The following is a 20299-nucleotide window of genomic DNA, read 5'->3' on the forward strand; positions in this document are numbered from 1 at the left end:
CGCGTCAGGCTCTGTGCTGACTGCTCAGAGCCTGGAGCCTGTTTCAGATTCTGTGTCTCCCTCTCTCTCTGACCCTCTCCCGTTCATGCTCTGTCTCTCTCTGTCTCAAAAATAAATAAACGTTAAAAAAATTTTAAAAATAAATAAAAAATAAAAAAATAAAATTATTATCCTGTGCTTACAAAAAGCAATTCTCCAAAGGCCATCAGAATCCATCCAAAGCAGGAAATTTCTTGGAGCAAAAAAAAAAAAAAAAAAAATAAGTTGAAAATAACTCTCTGGCTAAAGCTTGCTGTGCCTGAAATTTAACTAAAACTAGTTAGAGAAAGTCAAAGTACCACTCCCCACCCCCGCGCCCGACACCATCATTCCAAATGTGAAAGTGTGAGTGTATGTTAAAACATGTAGAGATCCACATGGGCCCTCATCAACTTCTGAAAAGACTGCTTCCACTTTTAAGCCATCTTGTCCACACACCTATATACCTTCCATTATCTCTCCATTCTTCCAGGGTTCAAGAATGACCCAAGTTCATAATGTCTGTTTTCTCTCTTTCTCCTGCATTCTGTCAAGATCACATTCCTCTTCAACTAAGCTTATGAAAAACTTACAGTCCTTTGCTGCCAAATATGCATACCCGTGCCACATGAAATAAGGGATGTTCCTATTAAACGTACGTATTTCTATAGGCAAAATCACTTAAGGACCGGTTCCTTAAAAGGATATTATAGAAATCATTCCATAAATCCTCATAAGGTAAGTGTAAACCTTGAACCATTAAAGAAACAAGAAAAACACTTACCACTCCGCGTCTCATCATATGGGTAATTGGCCACGAGGTCTCCGCCGTGGAGATTGGCAGAGAGCACGAAAGGAATATCCATAATCCAATGAATGACTGCCTTGGTCTCAGGAGCAAGCTGTATTCAAGATTACAGATTAAAAGGATTATAAATTTGATTATCATTGGGGGGATCGCTTGACAGGAAAGGCACAGAAAACAAAAACAACAAGAACAACAATCTTTGAAAGCTGGGCATAGGCCATATTTCAAGCACTTTGCAGCTGTTTTCATAAAAATAAAAAAGATTCCAGTAAGAACAGTCTTTCCATGTCTATATTCTCACTTATAATAAAAAAATATATTGCAATAGTGTTTAAGTTTCCTTAGAAGTTTTACTTTTGTGAGCTGCCAGCTTTTTTCTCTTTGAAACTTGAAAACCATCGTGCAAATCACTTTCAAATTCTGGAGCGTCTCCATCTGATCTTTGTTAATAATAGCTAAGAGTAAGAAAATGAAAAAAGAAAATAGTTGGACTGAAGAACTAGGTTCGTTCCCTATGGTGATTAAACTCTAAAAATATATGGGAGATTTTATTTCTTTTATTATTAATAATTATTATTTATTATTTTCTTCTATTGCTTACTATTTTTCCAATTCCCTCTACTTCTAACACTGTCCCTGTAAAAAATATTAAACTGAGTCTCTTTCAAAACTCACTGTAAAACATCACTTTACTTTAAGAAAACCATCTTAAACAAAGGCAAAAGTTTCAGAAATTCATGTTGTCTTTTAATGACTCACAGCCCTTCATATCTTGGTAATAAAAGAGGGAAGAAATTTATAGCAAAGAATTAATCTGGAGCCAGAAGCTTGATCTTTCATGTGATGAGTTTTCAATACTAACTAGGAAGACTCTCAAACTCCCAAGTACCTCATTGATTTAAAAAAAGAGAAATATTTTCCTGGAGATGTGATCTGTACTGTTCCTTGGGACAGAAAATCTAACAGCATCAGTAGGGTTTGATGGTTACAGTAAGATCTTGTATTTCTAGAGCTCTGTTCAATGAGCTCTGTTCAATGAGCAATGTGTGAATGAGCATCACACATCCCCATTGGATACACAGATATTCATCCCCCTTTCACAGGGAAGAATCTAGGGGTTGAGTGTGTCAATAATACATCCAAGTTCACACAGCTGAGGATTCAGTCTATGAAACTATAAAGCCCATGTTATTGTCAGTATGTCAACTTTTTTAATGTATCAAAAATACCTTATTTTCCACGTAGGCAACTTACAATTTGTGAAAAAGTGTGATTTAGAATAGGGTGATGTTTTTATTATTTGTTTAATGGCTTATCTCATTCTCCCTATAAAAATTGTTTATTGTAGTGGTGCCTGGGTGGCTTAGTAGATTAAGCGTCTGACTGGGCCTTTTGGCTCAGATCATGACCTCACAATTCTTGACATGGAGCCCCATGTCGGGCTCTGCACTCAGTGCGGAGCCTGCGTGGGATCCTTTCTCTCCCTTTCTCTCTCTCTCTCTCTCTCTCAAAATAAAATAACCTTTAAAAAATGTTTATTATAGAAAATGTAAAGGAGACAAACACAAAGAAAGAAGATTATTTTACTCATAATTTTACCTTCTAAGGATACCCATTGCTAACATTTACATATATCTTTCTCAGTCTTTTTCCAAACACTTACATATTTTCTAAACGTGATAATTTATGTATCATTTCATATGTGACCTTTTTTGTTTGACAACAGGTAACAAATACTTTTTCATGTCATTGAATAGCCTTCTAAATTATTGTGGTAATGTCTGCGTAGTATATAATGTATAGATGTATCATTCTTTTTTTTTTTTAATTTTTTTTTAATGTTTATTTATTTTTGAGACAGAGAGAGACAGAGCATGAACGGGGGAGGGTCAGAGAGAGAGGGAGACACAGAATCGGAAGCAGGCTCCAGGCTCTGAGCTGTCAGCACAGAGCCCGACGCAGGGCTCGAACTCACGGACCGTGAGATCATGATCTGAGCCGAAGTCGGACGCTCAACCGACTGAGCCACCCAGGCGCCCCTAGATGTATCATTCTTAAACATGAATAAAATAATGGCTAATACTTACTAAATACTTTCTGTGTGACACATTGAAGTCTCGCATCCGTCCTATGAAATAGGGACTATATGTACTCCCATTTTACAGATGAGCATATTGAGACACAGAGAAGTTAGGCAATAGCATGAGGCCAGTCAGTTGTAAGTGGCAGGGCCTGGACTCAAGCCCAGTCAGTGTGGCTCCAGACCAATGCACCAGCACTGACAATCTCCAATTGGTGGGAGGTTTTGGGGAGAAAGGGAACATTTTGGTCTGAGGGTACAAACTTTCAGTTATAAGATAAACAAGTTCTGGGGATCTAATGCATAGCATGGTGACTTAGTAATACTGTATCGTATACTTGAAATTTGCTGTAAGAGTAGATTATAAGCTGTTCTCACCACAAAAGAAAACTAAGGCATCTATGTGAGGGGATGGATATGTTAATTACCTTGATTGTGATAATCATTTCACAATGTATACATATATCGAATCATCACATTGTACACCTTACATCTATACAATTTTTGTCAATTACATTTCAACACAGCTAGGGGGTAGTGTCTCTAATTATTGGGTATTGAGTTGTTCACTATAAAAGAAAATTCTATGAACATGCTTGTAGTTACTCTTTGTGCAGATCTATACTTTGCTTAAGGAAATTTCCTTAAAAATTGAATGATCAAACCGATAGCTAAGCACATTTTTTATTTTTTTATTTTTTATTTTTTTTTTTAATTTTTTTTTTCAACGTTTATTTATTTTTGGGACAGAGAGAGACAGAGCATGAACAGGGGAGGGGCAGAGAGAGAGGGAGACACAGAATCGGAAACAGGCTCCAGGCTCTGAGCCATCAGCCCAGAGCCCGACGCGGGGCTCGAACTCACGGACCGCGAGATCGTGACCTGGCTGAAGTCGGACGCTTAACCGACTGTGCCACCCAGGCGCCCCCCTAAGCACATTTTTTAAATTTTAAACATGCATTCTAAATTGCTTGTCTGTAAAATACAGCAATAGTATATTAAACCTGCTATTTCTCATCACTCTTACCAACATAGGATATGTGTGTGTGTTTTAATCTGTCACTTTGATACATGACAAATTAGAATTTTTTTTAAATATGCCTCTTTAATTAACAACACTAGAACCATTTTTATATGTTTAGTCACCATTCATGTTTATTCTTTGGTGACACTTTTTTTTTTTTTTCCAACGTTTCTTTATTTTTGGGACAGAGAGAGACAGAGCATGAACGGGGGAGGGGCAGAGAGAGAGGGAGACACAGAATCGGAAACAGGCTCCAGGCTCTGAGCCATCAGCCCAGAGCCCGACGCGGGGCTCGAACTCACGGACCGCGAGATCGTGACCTGGCTGAAGTCTGACGCTTAACCGACTGCGCCACCCAGGCGCCCCTGGTGACACTTTTATACATGGTTTAACTGATTTTTCTATTGAAATGCTGATCTTTTTTTATTAATTTGCAAGAGTTTTTTACTCAGTAAAAACATGACCATCTATATTATAGACATTTTCTAAGTTTGTCATTTGTCTTTCAAGTTTATTTCTTTCAAATTTAATAATGATAATAATTAAAATACAAAATATTAAGGTATTTATGTTGTCAAATCTACTGATCTTTTCTTTATGGTCTCTTCCTTTTTTTTTTTTTTTATTTTATTCATTCACTCAAAAGCTATTAAGTGGTCACTATGTGCCAGTTTTTCTACATAAGGCATTTAGAAGCTCTATCCCCCTCTAAAAATTATATATTTACCAAAGTTTTCCTTTATGAGGTTCATGTTTAGATAGATAGATGATAGATAGATAGATAGATAGATAGATAGATAGATAGATAGATACATTTTATGTTGATTTATGCTGATATTTGTGAGATGGATTTGTCTCAATTTCATATATAGAATTTATCCTTTCTTTCCACAATGATCTGAAACATTCCCTTACCATATACTAAATTCTGACACATACTTAAATTTGTTTCTGGAATTCAAATTAATTTGTTAAATCCAGTTTAAATTTTGATTTAAATCAACCTTAAAAGAACATATATGGATCACTTAATCAAAAAAATCTTTAATCCAAAAAATGTATATGCTTTTCTTTGTGATGAATTTATGGTTTATTAGGCTCGACTGTTCAAAAAATGGCAATAGTGTCATATGATATGAGTGTAACACATTCTTTTAGGATGTTCTGCTTAAAGTTTTCATTATACTATTGAATTTCTTGTCAATCCCCTTCCGTGTTCAACCTTTTCATTCCTCCTATTCACTCAAACCCAGTGGTTGGTACTGACAATTGTTTCAATGAGTTGAGAAGAGACAGAAATCTCTGAAGACTTTAGAAAGGAGGTGTAACTCCACTATGCCTCGGGGAAAAATAAGGCAGGGTTTGGACAGGGGGAAAGCGGAGTGGTAAAAATAAGAAAGGAGGAGAGCACACTTGGGAGGAAGTAGGCAAGCACCCCCTGGTGCAAAGGACTGGTTTGAGTGGGAGGTCAGGAGGCAAAGCCATACAGTGACAGACTCTACTGTTGTGTTTATTATTCGCCTGAGAGGGTTCAAAACAGTGTGCATGTATGCTTCCATGCATTCACAGATTGATACATGGATACAAAATAATTCTGGGGTGCTTGGGTGGATCAGTCGGTTAAGCGTCGGGCTTCGGCTCAGACAGGTCATGAGATCTCATGGTTCGGGAGTTCCAGCCCTGCGTTGGGCTCTGTGCTGACAGCTCAGAGCCTGGAGCCTGCCTTGGATTCTGTGCCTCCCTCTCTCTCTGCCCTTATCCCCTTGTGTTTGTTCTCTCTCTCTCTCTCTCTCTCAAAAATAAACATTAAAAAAATTAAAAGATAATAATAATCCTGAAGGATACATGCCAAAACGTGAATGGCGGTCATGTAAGACTATAGGGTAAAGGGTTATTTTTCTCCTCATTTATATTTACTTTATCTTTTTGTTCATAATAACATATTAATTTTGTAATAAAAAACATTTTTAAGAATCACTTTTGAAATAAATTTTACAGTCCTGAATACACAAAGTCATATTCGGCCATTAGGTTTGACCTACTGCTAATTCTTATATATACACTGCTGCTAATAGACATGTTACCAGTAACACGTGAGTAAATTAAGTGAGTAAATTAAGTGAGTACATTCCACAATTTGACAAATTAAACTCAGTTTGTCTTTGGCTATTAATAGAATGCTTTAGGCTGTCTAAATGATGAGATCCTCTTTGTACTGTAATTATGTCTTTAAGTAATCCATAGAGAAACTTCTGGAACACCTTCAAGATTAAGCCCCAACAGAAGCTAGAATCAATTATGACCCATCTTTAAAATTTCCATTTAAGAACTGTAAATAGAGCTCAAATGTTGTGTTCTATAATTAGATGGCTTTGGCTTTTAAAATATATTAAAGCTGTATTTATTTCCTTTTTTTCACAACTCTAGCCACTAAAGACAAGTATAAATTTAATAAAAATTGTTTGATTTAATCCACTCTGCTTTCAAACAATCCAGGCCAAGGCTCATGTACTAAACCCAGATAACAGTGGTGGTGACCAGGCCAAAGAGCTCAAGAACAGATGAGAAAAGACAGGAGCAAGAGAGAACCTTTTTCAGAGGCTCAGAAGAACAAGGAAACAGCTGGAGCACTTGGTAAAAATGTAGATTCCTCTTCATCACCCATTTCCACAGGACACACACGCCAGACTTCCTGAATCAGCATTCATAAAAATCTGCATGTTGGGGGGTGGGGGGCACCTGGGTGGCTCAATAGGCTAAGCGTCGACTTTTGATTTCAGCTCTCTGGTCAAGATCTCACGGTTCGTGGTTTCCAGCGGTGTTGGGCTCCACACTGAGAGCCTGCTTGGAATTCTCTCTCTCTCTCTCTCTCTCTCTCTCTCTCTCTGCCCTTCCCCTGCTCTCTGTCTCTTTCTCTCTCAAAATAAACAAATAAAATTTTTTTTTTAATCTGCATTTTTAACCCCTAATTCCTACAAATCTGGACATTTAAAAACCATTATAAGGACAGATGGGCAGTTGCCAGAGGCAGTGTTAGGGGATGGGGAGGGAAATGGGTGAAGGTGGTCAAAAGGTATAAACTTCCAGTTATAAAATAAGTCATGGAGATATAATGTACAACAGGGTGACTATATTAATAACACTGTACTCTATATTTGAGGTTTCTAAGAGAGTAGATCTTAAATGTTCTAGCACAAGAAAAAACTATATGTATGGTGACTAATGGTTAACTGATTTATTGTGGTTATTTCACAATATATGCAAACACCAAATCATTATGCGGCACATTTGAAACTAATGTTATGTTATATGTCAACTGTATCTCCGACTGTATGTTATATGTCAACTGAAACTACTATAGGGATATAGAAGCTGAGAAGGAGAAGTCAGAAAAGGGGAAATGTGTAATAATATTAAGTAAATGCCTACTATATATATGTCTCCTACCAGGCACAGTCTAAACACTGTGTCAGTCTTAATGACAGAGATGGAAACAAGACAAGATGAGCCAGACATGAGCAATATCATCCCAGGATTATTAGGCAGGTTTACTGAAGATTTAGTCTAATGTAAACACACCTTGCTTCTGTTCCAGAAAAGAGACCAAATTTTTAATTTTTATGTATTTCTCTTTAATTTACCTTTACCCAGAAAAAGTATTGGCATTGAGATTGTTTCAATGAAGCTCTAATTTTTTTTAAGTATCATGAAGATACACCTTTTAAGTAAGTATTGCTTAAGCTAGAAATAAGAAAATATCCAATACAGAGATTATACAAATATTACACAAGCTCTACTGGGGAAGAGGAAGGTAGTGCTGACAGAAAATAACGGCATTGCACAAAGGCTGCCAATCAAATGTCCTGTCAACATGAACTTATTTCATAGATTCTTCTTTGCGAGGTGACAGGAATTGCTTTTCTCATTTCTCAGATTTGGCGAAGACAGCACAGGCAGGTTAATGCAAGCAATGGGTAAAGTCTGTAGGCTAATATCAGCATTGGGCTCCCACAACAGTTTTTCATTTCTTACTCCCTCACAGCTTATCACACAGGACTGCCCTCTTTTCACCTCCGCTGACCCCACCCACTCCCCTGCCTTTCCAGCTCTCCCTTCATCCAGGAAAGACACATGGGGACTGAGGAAATGCAACTGTATCTGTGAATCAGAAGCAGGAATGTTTAAGTCACCCACTCACCAGGTTCTACTAGAATCCTCAGCCCCTGCCAGCCCTTTTCTGAGACCAGTTTCCACTTGTAGGCATAGCCCAAGTTTCTGGAATGAATCCTAAATACAGGCAGGAGAGTTTTAAGAACTTTACACCAAGAATCCAGGACCCTCCTTATCTCCTGGATCCTCTCTCTGGTGCCCCAACCACATGACGAATGTTTGTCTGAAACCCCAGCTGTGGATTTTCAGATATTGTGATTTGCTTGCCAAGCTCGATTGCATTCATTCATAACAGATTTCCAGCCTGCTATGTCAGACTCAAATGTAAACTATAATTCTTGCAACCAAAAGACTGAAATCTAGAATTAAAAGGCAAAATAGTTATAGAAGTAATTATAACAAACACAAAGCTCTATATAATTGTAAGCACCACACTGAAGTATTTGTAAAGACCATCAAGGAAGCTTAACAGGATCTGTCTGGAAGAGCTGAAGAAGGCTTCACAGAGGAGATGACATGGAAAAGAAAGGAAAGAGCATGCCAGACAGTTGGAACAACACATAAATAGGCATAAAATAATAAGAAAAGGGGGATGCCTGGGTGGCTCAGTCAGTTGAGTGTCTGACTTCGGCTCAGGTCATGATCTCACAGTTTGTGTGTTTGAGCCCTGCGTTGGGCTGGCTGCTGTCAGTGCAGAGCCCGCTTCAGATCCTCTGTCCCCGCCCCTCTCTCTCTGCCCCTCCTCCACTCACTCGCTCTCTCACAAATATATAAACGTTAAAAAAATCATTAGAAAATGGTGTGCTTAGGGAGCAAAAAAGGAGTCGGTAGACTAGGTATACGGACTATGAGAGCCCAATTAAGGAACGGGTCGGCCAGCAGCTGCTGGACCCCAAGGGACACTTGAGCAGCCTTGGCATTATAATAAAACGGAGAAAAGATACTTTCCACATTCTCACTTAGGAAAGGTACAAAAAGTCGTTGGTGAGCCAAAGCAGAATGGCCTAGAAAAATCGAAGAGGAACTGAAAGCTGCCAACAGCGGTTCTCCACCTTTCCTCCACTATGGGCTCTATCTCTCTCCAGGTAACTGAAAACAACGTTCGAAGTTTAGTGGAGATGTCAATGCATCCATCTAACTCTGAGGTACATGACACAGAGCACTGAGAAAGTATGCTGAAATAATAATAGTAGTTCTGGGTCCTGACTTCAAGTACTTTATATCTATTAACTCGTTCAATCCTTATAACCATCCTATGGGGTAGACATTATCATCTCCATATCAGATGAAGAAGCAGAAGCATATAGTGGTTAAATAACTTTCCAAAACTCATGCAGCAAATATGGAGCCAGGGCGGCCAAGGTGGCTGCTTCCAGAGTCTCCATGCCAAGCCATCACACAATTCTGACATACTGAGTTTTTACTTTATCCTCTGGACAGTGGACAGCTGGCCAGGCTTTATAAGCAATGGGGCAGTAATCTGTGTATGAAGATCACTCTGGAGGAATCTGAGAAGATTGAACAGAATTGGGAGAGGCTGAAACCCAAAGCAAGAATAGGGGACTACTGTATTCATGAGAGCAGGAGACAGTGGGGGCCTGAACCAAAAAGTGGAATGAATTTGCAGAGTAGAGGAAACTGAAGAAGTGTTATGGCCCTCAAATCACTGGGATCCAACTGATTGCTGGTGGGTGGTAACAGTGATGAGAAAATCAAGGCTTTGATGATAGGGTAAATGAGAAAACACTGTTTTCTTATGGAAAATGTCTCTTTTTGAGGCCCTGGGTGTCGCCAGATAAAGGGACTCAGTGAGTAAGTAAAATAGAGAAAGAGAACTCCACAGGAGATCGGGAGTTGCAGAGATGGGTCTGCAGGGAAAGAGATAAGGGTAGCAGATTGCACCCTGAAGGCCAGCACTTAGCCAAGGTAGAGGAAGCCGGGAAAGAAGCTGAGCAGTAATGGAAAGGCAGTAGAAGGGGCATGAGAGAGTGGAGTTGTGCAAAGCAAAGAAGGAGAAAGTTCTGGAAAAAAAGAAAAAGATCAACAATGTGAAATGCTCTGATGTGCTGATAAAGCACCTCTGAAAGGCCGTGAAGACTTTTTAAGACACCCCCAACTGGGTTTTTCCTTCATGTCCCCACCCCACTTCTTATTCCCCTGACCCCCTGCCCAATTCCATGGTCTCCAGCCTTGACTTTCCAGGCACTGGCTAATTATCCCATACAAGCTTTAGTATTACTCTTAAGTCCTCCATTATGTTGAAGATATTAGAACACATTTCCTTAGGCTAGAGGACAGAACCCAGGGAAACTACACATATTCTCTACCTTCGTGTTTTGATCCACAATCTTCTTCAGATTTTTCAACAGATGATTATTTGGACCACCTTCTTTCTCATTCACATAAACTATCCTATCCAGGTCTGGAAAGTTCCGGTTCAGATCTATTCCCTGGGCATTGCTTCGACCCACAAACCAGTCCTTGAGCTCACCAGGCTGAAAAAGATCAAGGGGGGAAATAATAAGTTATTTAGTACCATTGTTACTATCTAATTAAGGTTTTCATTAATGATTTTTAAAATAATTTATTAAGGTTAATTATTTCAGCAATGTCCTCTCAAAGCTGCATTTTCACTCTCTTACTGACAAACATATGAAGGTATCAGGTTTAAAGTATTTGTTATGCTCATTTCAAAAATATTTTCAATGAATAATATTTTAAATAATAATGTTTTAAATGTAATAATAATTACATTTAAAAGATATGTATCATCAAACTGCAAAAAATATCTGTATATATTAGTAATAGATGATACCTTTCACAGCATGCCAATCTAGGGTCACCTGGGTGGCTCAGTGGGTTAAGCATCTGACTTCAGCTCAGGTCATGATCTCAAGATTCCAGGGTTCAAGCCCCACATCGGGCTGACAGCTCAGGGCCTGGGGCCTGCTTTGGATTCTGTGTCTCCCTCTCTCTTTGCTCCTCCCTCGCTCATGCTCTGTCTCTCTCTCTCTCTCTATCTCTGTTTCTCTCTCAAAAGTAAAAAACACTTAAAAAAAATTTTATTAAATGAATCATGCCAGTCTAGATTTGGGTTTAAGTAAAATATTCATTGGCTTTGTAAATCACAGCAATCAATCTTTTAAGTATTCAAAAGAAATTACTAAAGATCGGAGGTTTTAAATGAGTTTAACATAAATTATTTACATATTAGTAATATACCTCCCTCTTACAGTCTTCATGAACAACCTCATAGAGCTCTGTAAATTGAAAATTTTCTGTTCAATTTTAAGCCCTTTATTCCAGTAATGGCATAATCTGGAAATTTAATGAATTTCCAAGACATTTAGCTATATTCCATAATGCATATTTCTTGTTTTACTATTAAATTATACATAATCTATGACATAGAGCTAATTCCCATATTCTTGAGATTATATAAGCCCAGATAACTTAGACTCTAAGGAATAAAAATCTAAAACAAAATAAAAATGATAATCTTTTTGTCCTTCTGTCTTACAATTCTGAATATAATTATATTTATAATTATTAATTATAACAAATAATATTACAGTTCTTAAGATAGTAAATAATTTAATTCTCTATGTTATTAGAATTTTCCTTTTATCACTTTAGAAATTGTATCGATGTTATTTACAGAAATTCACTGTCTGGGTTTCTTACAATGTCAAACCGACAGATCACTGGATCTTTCATTTTTAGGGTGCAAATCAACTTTCTACCTGGAGATAAGCATCCTATTATATACTTTAGTACCTTCCTATAAAATAAGAAAACTGCAGCTAAGGTTCTCCATACCTGTGCAAACAAAAAGAGAACGCATACCATATATTTTCTCTTACAATTTTGTCATTACTTCCCAGGTTCTCTAACAGTTACAATGTATTAAATTAATTTCATGTTTGATGTAGGAAGAGTTCTTGTTGTTGTTGTTTTTTACTTTACTCATCATACATAGACAAGAATTAAACATTCATCTGGCCAAAATATTTCTTCCTCGTTGTCAGTAGAGGGCGCTAGGACATCACCTCATTCAGAGACAGCCATGGCATTACTCTTCAACACTTGGCAATAGTCCTATTTTTAGATTTTTAGAAGAAAGGAAATTTATCTAGTCACAAACGTGGGTGAATAAATATGACTTATTTAACAACAAAACATTAATTGAATATTGACTTATTAACAAAATTTCTCATTGGCAATCTCTGCTGAAGAAACTCACCCACCATCTCTTTCCTTCTAAACTTGTTTCTTGCCAGCAAGTTGAATGGCATGTCCCTTATATCCTCCTCTGCCCTCTATGTAAACTTCACATGAGTATATTACTTACACATAAGCACATAGGTACAAACATATGAAATGAAGAAAGCGTGCCCTGCTCTGAGCTGGCCAGAACTCACCTGAGATGCAGCCTTCTCAAAGCCATCGGGGTTGAGGGAAGGCATGATGTGGATACGAGTGTTGTGGATCAGCTTGACGATGGTCTCGTTCCCCTTTTGGTATTCGTTGCACAGGTATTGGGCCAGGAAAATGAGCAGTTCCCGTCCAACGGCCTCATTACCATGCATATTCCCAATGTATTTAAATTCAGGCTCACCTAAAAGAGCAAAAATCGATAGTATGGAGACACTTTCTATAGCTCCAAATGGAATACAAATGGCATACAGTTATGAGTATATTGTGTATCTCCTAATTTACTATACATAGCTGACAGTTTCTTCTGCCTCCCGAATTGCTACCTAAGAAATCTACTTTAAATATCAAAAATACTCCAAATGCTACTTTCCTTCCAATTCTCTCTCCCCAGCTTACCAGCTTGATAAGGACTCAACTGTGTCTCCTCCAAATTCATTTGTTGAAGCCCTAATCTCCAATGTGACTATATTTGGAGACAGGATCTTTAAGGAAATAATTAGGGTTAAATGAGATCATAAGGGTGGGACCCTAATCCTTTCAACAAGAAGAAGAGACACCAGCAATCCCTCTTCTCTCTCCCCAGGTGCATGGAGAAAGGCCATTTGAGGACACAGCGAGAAGACTACCTGAAAACCAGGGAGAGGTCTCAGAAATCAACCCTGCTTGTCCCTTAACCTTGAACTTCCAGCTTTCAGGACTGTATGAAAATAGATTTCTGTTGTTCTGACTGTTCACCCAGTCAGCGGTATTTTATTAGGGCAACCCGAGCAGACAAATATACCATCCCACCCTCAATAAATAATAATATACTGCATGCCTCCTATTGGTTGAAAACTGAACTTTGCATTTTTTTCTTACTTAGTCCTCACCAAACATCTAAAAGTAGGTGTTATTTTATGATGAGCAAACTGAAGTTCAGAGTGCTTAAGAGGCCTGACCACAGTAACACAGCCCATGAAGCCAGGATTCAAAAACTGGTCTTCTCATTTAGTTAAGAGTCATTGTTGTTGTTGTTGTTGTTGTTGTTGTTGTTGTTGTTGTTTTTCCTCTTTTTAATGCGAGTGATTAAAAGCATGAACTTCTGGAACCCGAGTGCATGGGTTCAAATCCTAGCATCAAGACTTACTGGCCAGCCTTGAGCAAGTTACTTTGGCTCTCCGTGGCTCTGTTTTCCCTATAAAAGGAGAGAATAGAGTCTACCTATAAGATTATTTTAAGAACCAAGTGAAAGAATGAGTATAAATGCTTAGAACGGTGCCTGGCAAATAACAAGTGTGGTGTTTTCCTTACATAATCTATTTTTTTCTTTACAAAAGCCCACTAAAATGGGAAAGACAGATATTTTTATTGCCATTCTTCTTGCACAAATGCAGCCCATAGAGGATACGTTTTGCTGAAGGGCTCAGAATTCAAACACAAATCACTGTGGCCCGTTTCTGCTGCTCTCCATTGCATTTTAGGAGGAGTAATAAAATTGTGGAGCAGAGCAGCAAATGATCTTAATTAATCCTGTTGTTCTGTTCCCTTCTGCTTTATCCTTCCCCCAGGCCCAATTTCTGCAGTGGAAAGAATTTTCCCACTTACAAAATCAACTAGAACTTCTCACCCCTGGTAAAAGAAAAGCTGGAAATATTTTTCTTCTGGAAATATGTTATCTGAACATCCTTTGCATGAGATTCCTGAGTGTGTGATTTAAATGATTACCTATTACAGAGAACCATGCCCTTGTGTGACCTTTCAGCCCGCACTTAAGCTAATCTTAATCTAGGCAGGAGCAGGATCAGTGCTATTTATATGCCCCTCATTTTTTTACTTTCAGTGAAAGTCGCTAATAAAAGTACCCCCAGGGACTTGCCCACAAGGTATATGAGAAGAGATCTTTTCTTTGCTTCTGATTTCAAATGTCATAATAACCTTCTTCCCTTCTGTCAAACTCATGTGCTTTATACCTTCCCCTATTGGATATTAATCTGATTGAGGCACAAAAGAAACTGTAGCAGTCCGCTACAAAAGAAAATAGAGATCAAACAGCCAGGGGAAGATTACAAGCCTCTTTGACAAAGTTATTGAGAAGACTGCACTGTGGGAGGCAGTCTGGTCCTGCCCCTCACCTAAACACAGCTTTGCTGGAGGCTTCAGTCACTCAGAAGAGCTTGGCCCACAACCCAAAATAGTAGATTAACTCACTGAAATTTTATATTACTTCTCTGGTTAAAAAAAAAAATGTGTATATATATATATATATCATATATATATGATATATATAAGATATATAAGATATATAAGATATAGATAAGATAAGATAGATTAACTCACTGAAATTTTGTATTACTTCTCTGGTTAAAAAAAAATGTGTGTGTATATATATATATATATATATATATATATATATACATACACACACACATACACATATATGTATACACATTTACTCATTTAAAGGAGAAATAGCAAACTCATACTCGCTTAGCCCCCCAGTGTGTGTTTGGTCATCACAGTATATTTTATATTTGAATCTGAATGCTTCTGCAAAGAACTTGCTCTCTAGGCTCTGACACAAGCATTACCACCCTTATGGCCTCAAAAACGCCTGGTTTTCAAAGTCAGAAAATTTCCGATGTGATTTTGTTTCTTCAACTCTGTAGGAAATTTCTCTGAGAAGCAAATCTCCCCTAAAATGTCTCTTATATTTATGAGGAGATAGTAATAATAATGAAAATAGCAATGCTTTAGTTTGACGTGAAGAGAGAACTGCAAAGGTCATTTTCTAGAAGTCATTAATGTATGGAAATGGAATTCAAGGCACATGTGACTTAGCAAAAGAAAAAGGCAAGTGTATTTTTATCTTCCACTGTCTTCTGGAACAAATTAGATCGCTAGATAATGCCATCCCCAGAATACAGAAGAGCTGTGTTAAGCCTACTGACGTGTCTTGTGCGATGAAGAAGAGCCACACTTTTTAAATATAGCATCTGTTGGGGGCGCCTGGGTGGCTCAGTCGGTTAAGTGCTGACTTCGGCTCAGGTCATGATCTCACGGTTTGCAGGCTCGAGCCCCGTGTCGGGCTCTGTGCTGACAGCTCAGAGCCTGGAGCCAGCTTCGGATTCTGTGTCTCCCTCTCCCTCTGCCCCTCCCCCACTCACACTGTCTCTCTCTTTCAAAAATAAATAAATATTTAAAAAATATTTAAATAAAGCATCTGTTGGATGCATATGCAAAACTGGTGTCTGACACTACAGACCCGAAAGCCAATAGAAGAGCGTCCCAAACTTCAAAGAATGTAGGGTCTGGAGGAGGACACAGATGTGCACACAAACAGTATTCGGCAGTGAGGCAACGATGAAGAAATGTTGGATACATAACCAACCAGCTTCAAGGTTCTAAAGTGGAAGGAATATCCCTGCCACCTATATGGCCCTTCTCCCTCCCACTACCAAATTATCTTTTCATGACACAACCCCCATTGGGTTTCCTCCATCTAAAACCCGTCAGCACACTAGCTTCCCATTTGCTTTCACCATAAAGACCAAAATTCTCTACAAGGGCTTTAATTTCCCTGTGGTTCTGCCTGCTGCACCTCCCTAGTCTCCATAGGCACCTCCTTCACTGGGGCTCTGGCCTCTTTACTTCTCTCACACCCATTCTGCCTCCACATTCTTCCAGTCACGGAAAACTATGGTCTCCTCAGAGTATCTCTAGTCTAACTCCAGTTCTTCTGTTATGTTTAATACCTCAGTGTGAAAATTATACATTAATCAGTGTGATTGTTTGATCTTGCACCCCCAGACTACACGGTCTGTCAGTCTTGGGATGGTGTCTCTTTTAGCTCACTAGTGCACTACTCCTACCCAACGTAGAGCCTGAAACACAACAAGAGCACAACAAATACTGATTAAATGAATCCATGAGTAAATGAATAAATGAATGGTCTTGCTTTTCACTCCCAACCTCCCAGCAGTATCACCGACAGCACAAAGTGCCCTTGAGATGCAGCTGGGCTGTGGCCACCTGAAAACTTTCTGGCACAGTGAGGAGGAAAATGAATAACTGAAGGGGACTTGAGACAGGGTCAGGGAGTTCGTGACCTGGGGGCAATATTTAGAGACCTCAATGCTTGTTGCTGTATCCGACATTCCCAGGCGGGAATGGAAATTCTCTGGGAATGAAAGCAGCAGTGTTGTGAACAGCTGATTTCCCAGGAAGAAGATTAATCTCCATGGTCACAAGAGAACCACAAAACCTCTAGGCAAGAACTCCCTAAGACTATTTTTGTTGTAAAGTCTAAACAAAGAGTCCTGGAGAGGCTTTGCCTTCAGAATCCTTCATTTGGAAATAGAGATAAAATTGAAGACTCTGAACTTACAATAAGCCCCTCTAAGTCCGTTTACCTTACATTTGTTTACAGGAGGACTGACGGCTTTTCATCAACACTTAATTTTCTTTTCTGTGGCTCTAAAGCCGTAGTTAACAATGGGCTGTGAAATGGAGGACGTGTGCATGCCTGTTTACGGTGTCCATACAGAACGAATCCCAGGTTTAGCAGGTGTATCATCTCCTGTGGACACAGTTGGTAACGCACACACACCCAGGTGTTAGCTCATCCCTCTCCTGGCAACGGGAAGCCAAGGCGGCAGAACTACTCTTAGTGCACTTGGAGATGGTTGATTTTACATTCATCTTACCTTCTGCACTCGCTAGCGAATTCATTTGCCTTTTTACACAGTGATTACCCTGAGTTCCTGATCCTGCAGCTGAGGAATCATATTTGTGCAATTTGCCAAATTGCCAATTGCATTGACTCAGGAAGCACAGTTCCCCCTGTTGCATCAATCTTTCCACAATTTCACGTAACCATCAGTTTTCCAGTGACTTCACATGGCATACAGTCATCCATCAAGCCACGATTAAAAGATAATCACCTGACAAACCAAGCCCCAGCCTGGCTGGGTTTCCGTCTTTTCCATCTGCGTCACAGAACAATCAATGTACCTGCCTGGATTTGTATCCTCATCACAACAAGAGAAGAATAACTGATAAGCATTTTAAAATAAGAGCCAAAGATTTACTGAAGTCAGAAATAAATAAATTTCAAACTGGAGCAGGCAAACGATTTTTACGTTCCGTACTTTTAACTCTTCATTTGTTCCAATTGTTTATTAATGTGATTTGAAATAACTAAATCACTAAAAAAAAAAAAAAAAAAAAAGAGAGAGAAGAAAAAAACTTGAAGAAATATCAATTGTTGCAGAAATAAAACACAAGTATTTTACAATCTCAGAAAGTCACACGCCTTAGGCTTGGCCCATGGGTAAAGGTTGAAGCTGACAGACTGACAAAGGCCCCGGATGGTAAGAATTGATGGCCTTAAAGTGACCAGAGAGCCTCTAAAGCAGAAGTTCACAGGCTCAGTAGGCTGAGCCAAAATAATTAATCATCATCATCATCATCAAATAAAAGGGTAAAAGTAAAGAAATCATACTGTCTGCCTTTCTCACAAAAAAAGAAATTCTACATTCACTACCTTATTTGACCCAATGGTCACCCTCTCTGTCTCTAATATTTTCTCCTCTTGGAAACAGCTGACAGGCTGACCACTTGGGTAGAGGACTTGATCAGATGACTTGTAAGGCCCTTTCAAATCTTAGAGTCAATGATTCAATGACTTCTACATGGGAAGAAAAGAGCAGAGGACAGATATCTAATGGAAAAATGAGATAAATGTGAAAATAGGTGGTAAACCGTGAAACTCTATGTAAGAAGTGTAGCATCATTATTTGAAAAAAATAAGTAGGTTAAGGGTATTTTAAGAAAGAACTTGATTCTAGTAACAGAACTCTACCATCTTTCATTCTATAAATAGAAATGAAACTCATCCTGAGATGAATCTATTCCTCCAACATCAAATTATTGCCAAAATGTTAAGTCCACTAACTCATCTGAAAGGTATACTTAACTCACTGATTTCACAATTCTTAGAGCTGGCAACAACTTCAAAATACATGTTCCTGGTGCGTGTAATATACTAAACACATTGCTGAATAACTATAGTATCCAAAAATAAAGTCTTATATCTCAAAAACATGGTAAAATGTGCACAAAACCAACGATTTTGCCAAATAGATATATAAATAGCTATACAGGCAGTATAATCTCTGAACTGATTTGCTTTACAAATGGCTATGCAAGCAAGTTGGAACCATCTCTGGAACAGATGGGCCTTTTCATCAATGATCTCCCTCTCTCAGTGGTAAACCTGGGGTTAAGACATTAGTGCTACTAATTGTTTCCACTTGCTTGACATTCTAACATATTATAGCTTGCAAATCATTCTCACAGAATGAACCCTGCAAGTTTCCTAAAACTTGTCAATAAATATGTCATTAATTGGCTCACGTTTTAGCACATTTTAGCAGCCAAAAATGCTGAACATATTCCTAAAAAAATCTCCAAGGGTCAAATAAGTAACGGAAGAGGGTGGGTATAGACATGAAAATAGATTCTTCTTCCACGGGTAAGATGAAGAGAGAATAAATAAGGCAAGAAAATAAACCAAAGAAGGGCAAAAGAAGAACAAATCAGTTGCAGAAGACAACACAGAGTATGGAAGATTATATTACCTCCCCTTGCTTCCTCCTTCATAGTCCTATTTTAAAATAACTAAATTTACATGACATCTTGAAAGTAAAATCTTACTTCATCTGATTTTTAATGGGCAGCCAAAAGAGAATGCATTACAGAATTTTTCTGCAGAGATGCATTCCAGAATTATTTTTGAAAATATTAGTTATGCATTAGCCATAACATGTAATTTTAAAGTTCTCTTACAAATGACATCTAGCGTGTGTCTAGTAAGATCCTGAGGAAAGACGGACAAACAAAAGACCAGAAGATACTCCTAGCCTTACAAGTCTATAAAAGCAATGTCAGAGTTCCCAATATTAACATGTACCTTTAATTTTTTAAATTAAAACATTTGTTTTTATACAAGTATCCTAGAAACTTTTTACAAATACCCATATTCAATGATGAGCAAGTAAATGTTTAACAACCAGCTCTGAGCTCTTTGCCAATTTCCATGGTATAAATACACCCATCATGGCCAATCTGAAGCTATCAATGTGAGGTCAGTCAGCTCACAAATTTCCTGAAAACTAAAAATAGGTCTCATAAACCAGTTGAGACCACCACTCAACTGCACACACCACTGCATATGGAGAGCAATCATTTGGAATATATGGTTTACAGTTTCTTCACCAGTTCTCCAGGAGCAGAATCTGAGGTCTAAGAAATCTGAAGGATTTTCAAACACATTATAAGAAACAAAACCATGGGGCACCTGATTGGCTTAGTCGGTTAAGCTTCCGACTCTCGATTTTTGCGGGATTGTGATCCTGGGGTTACGAGATGGAGCCCCGAGTTGGAAGAGGAACCTGCCTAAGATTGTCTCCCTCCCCAGCTCACATGCAGGCACGTGCACATGCTCTCTCTCTCTCTCTCTCTCTCTCTCTCTCAAAAAACAAAAACAAACACACACATAGATTTGTTTAAATATGTGTGTTTTTGCTTATTTATATTTATATATTTTTTTAGGCTAGCATCTACCATACTTTCATTATGTTTCATTTTATGCAGTAAGAACTAAAAGAGGTTTGAGTTTTTTTTTCTATTGAGATAGAGCGTTTTACTAAAGCACTGCACCATTATCCATTCATTCTAGGGAGAAGGAAAGGAAGAGAGGAGAAGAGAAATTTAGGGGGGGGGG

At 38.4% G+C, this 20299-nt stretch overlaps 1 protein-coding gene across 1 annotated transcript in view; it reads right to left on the reverse strand.

The window, feature by feature from the left end:
• The window catches only part of CPE (carboxypeptidase E), a 119202-nt gene that overhangs the window by 22936 nt on the left and 75967 nt on the right, over positions 1 to 20299 (reverse strand). Inside the window, exons 2-4 of the mRNA XM_045463769.1 lie at positions 12522 to 12718; positions 10428 to 10595; positions 803 to 920 (exon numbers count right to left, since the gene is read on the reverse strand). Coding sequence (XP_045319725.1) covers positions 803 to 920; positions 10428 to 10595; positions 12522 to 12718 — 483 coding nt within the window. The remainder of the gene's footprint in view (positions 1 to 802; positions 921 to 10427; positions 10596 to 12521; positions 12719 to 20299) is intronic.

This window comes from Leopardus geoffroyi, chromosome B1 (genome assembly GCF_018350155.1).
Source record: "Leopardus geoffroyi isolate Oge1 chromosome B1, O.geoffroyi_Oge1_pat1.0, whole genome shotgun sequence".
Taxonomy (NCBI): Eukaryota; Metazoa; Chordata; class Mammalia; order Carnivora; family Felidae; genus Leopardus; species Leopardus geoffroyi.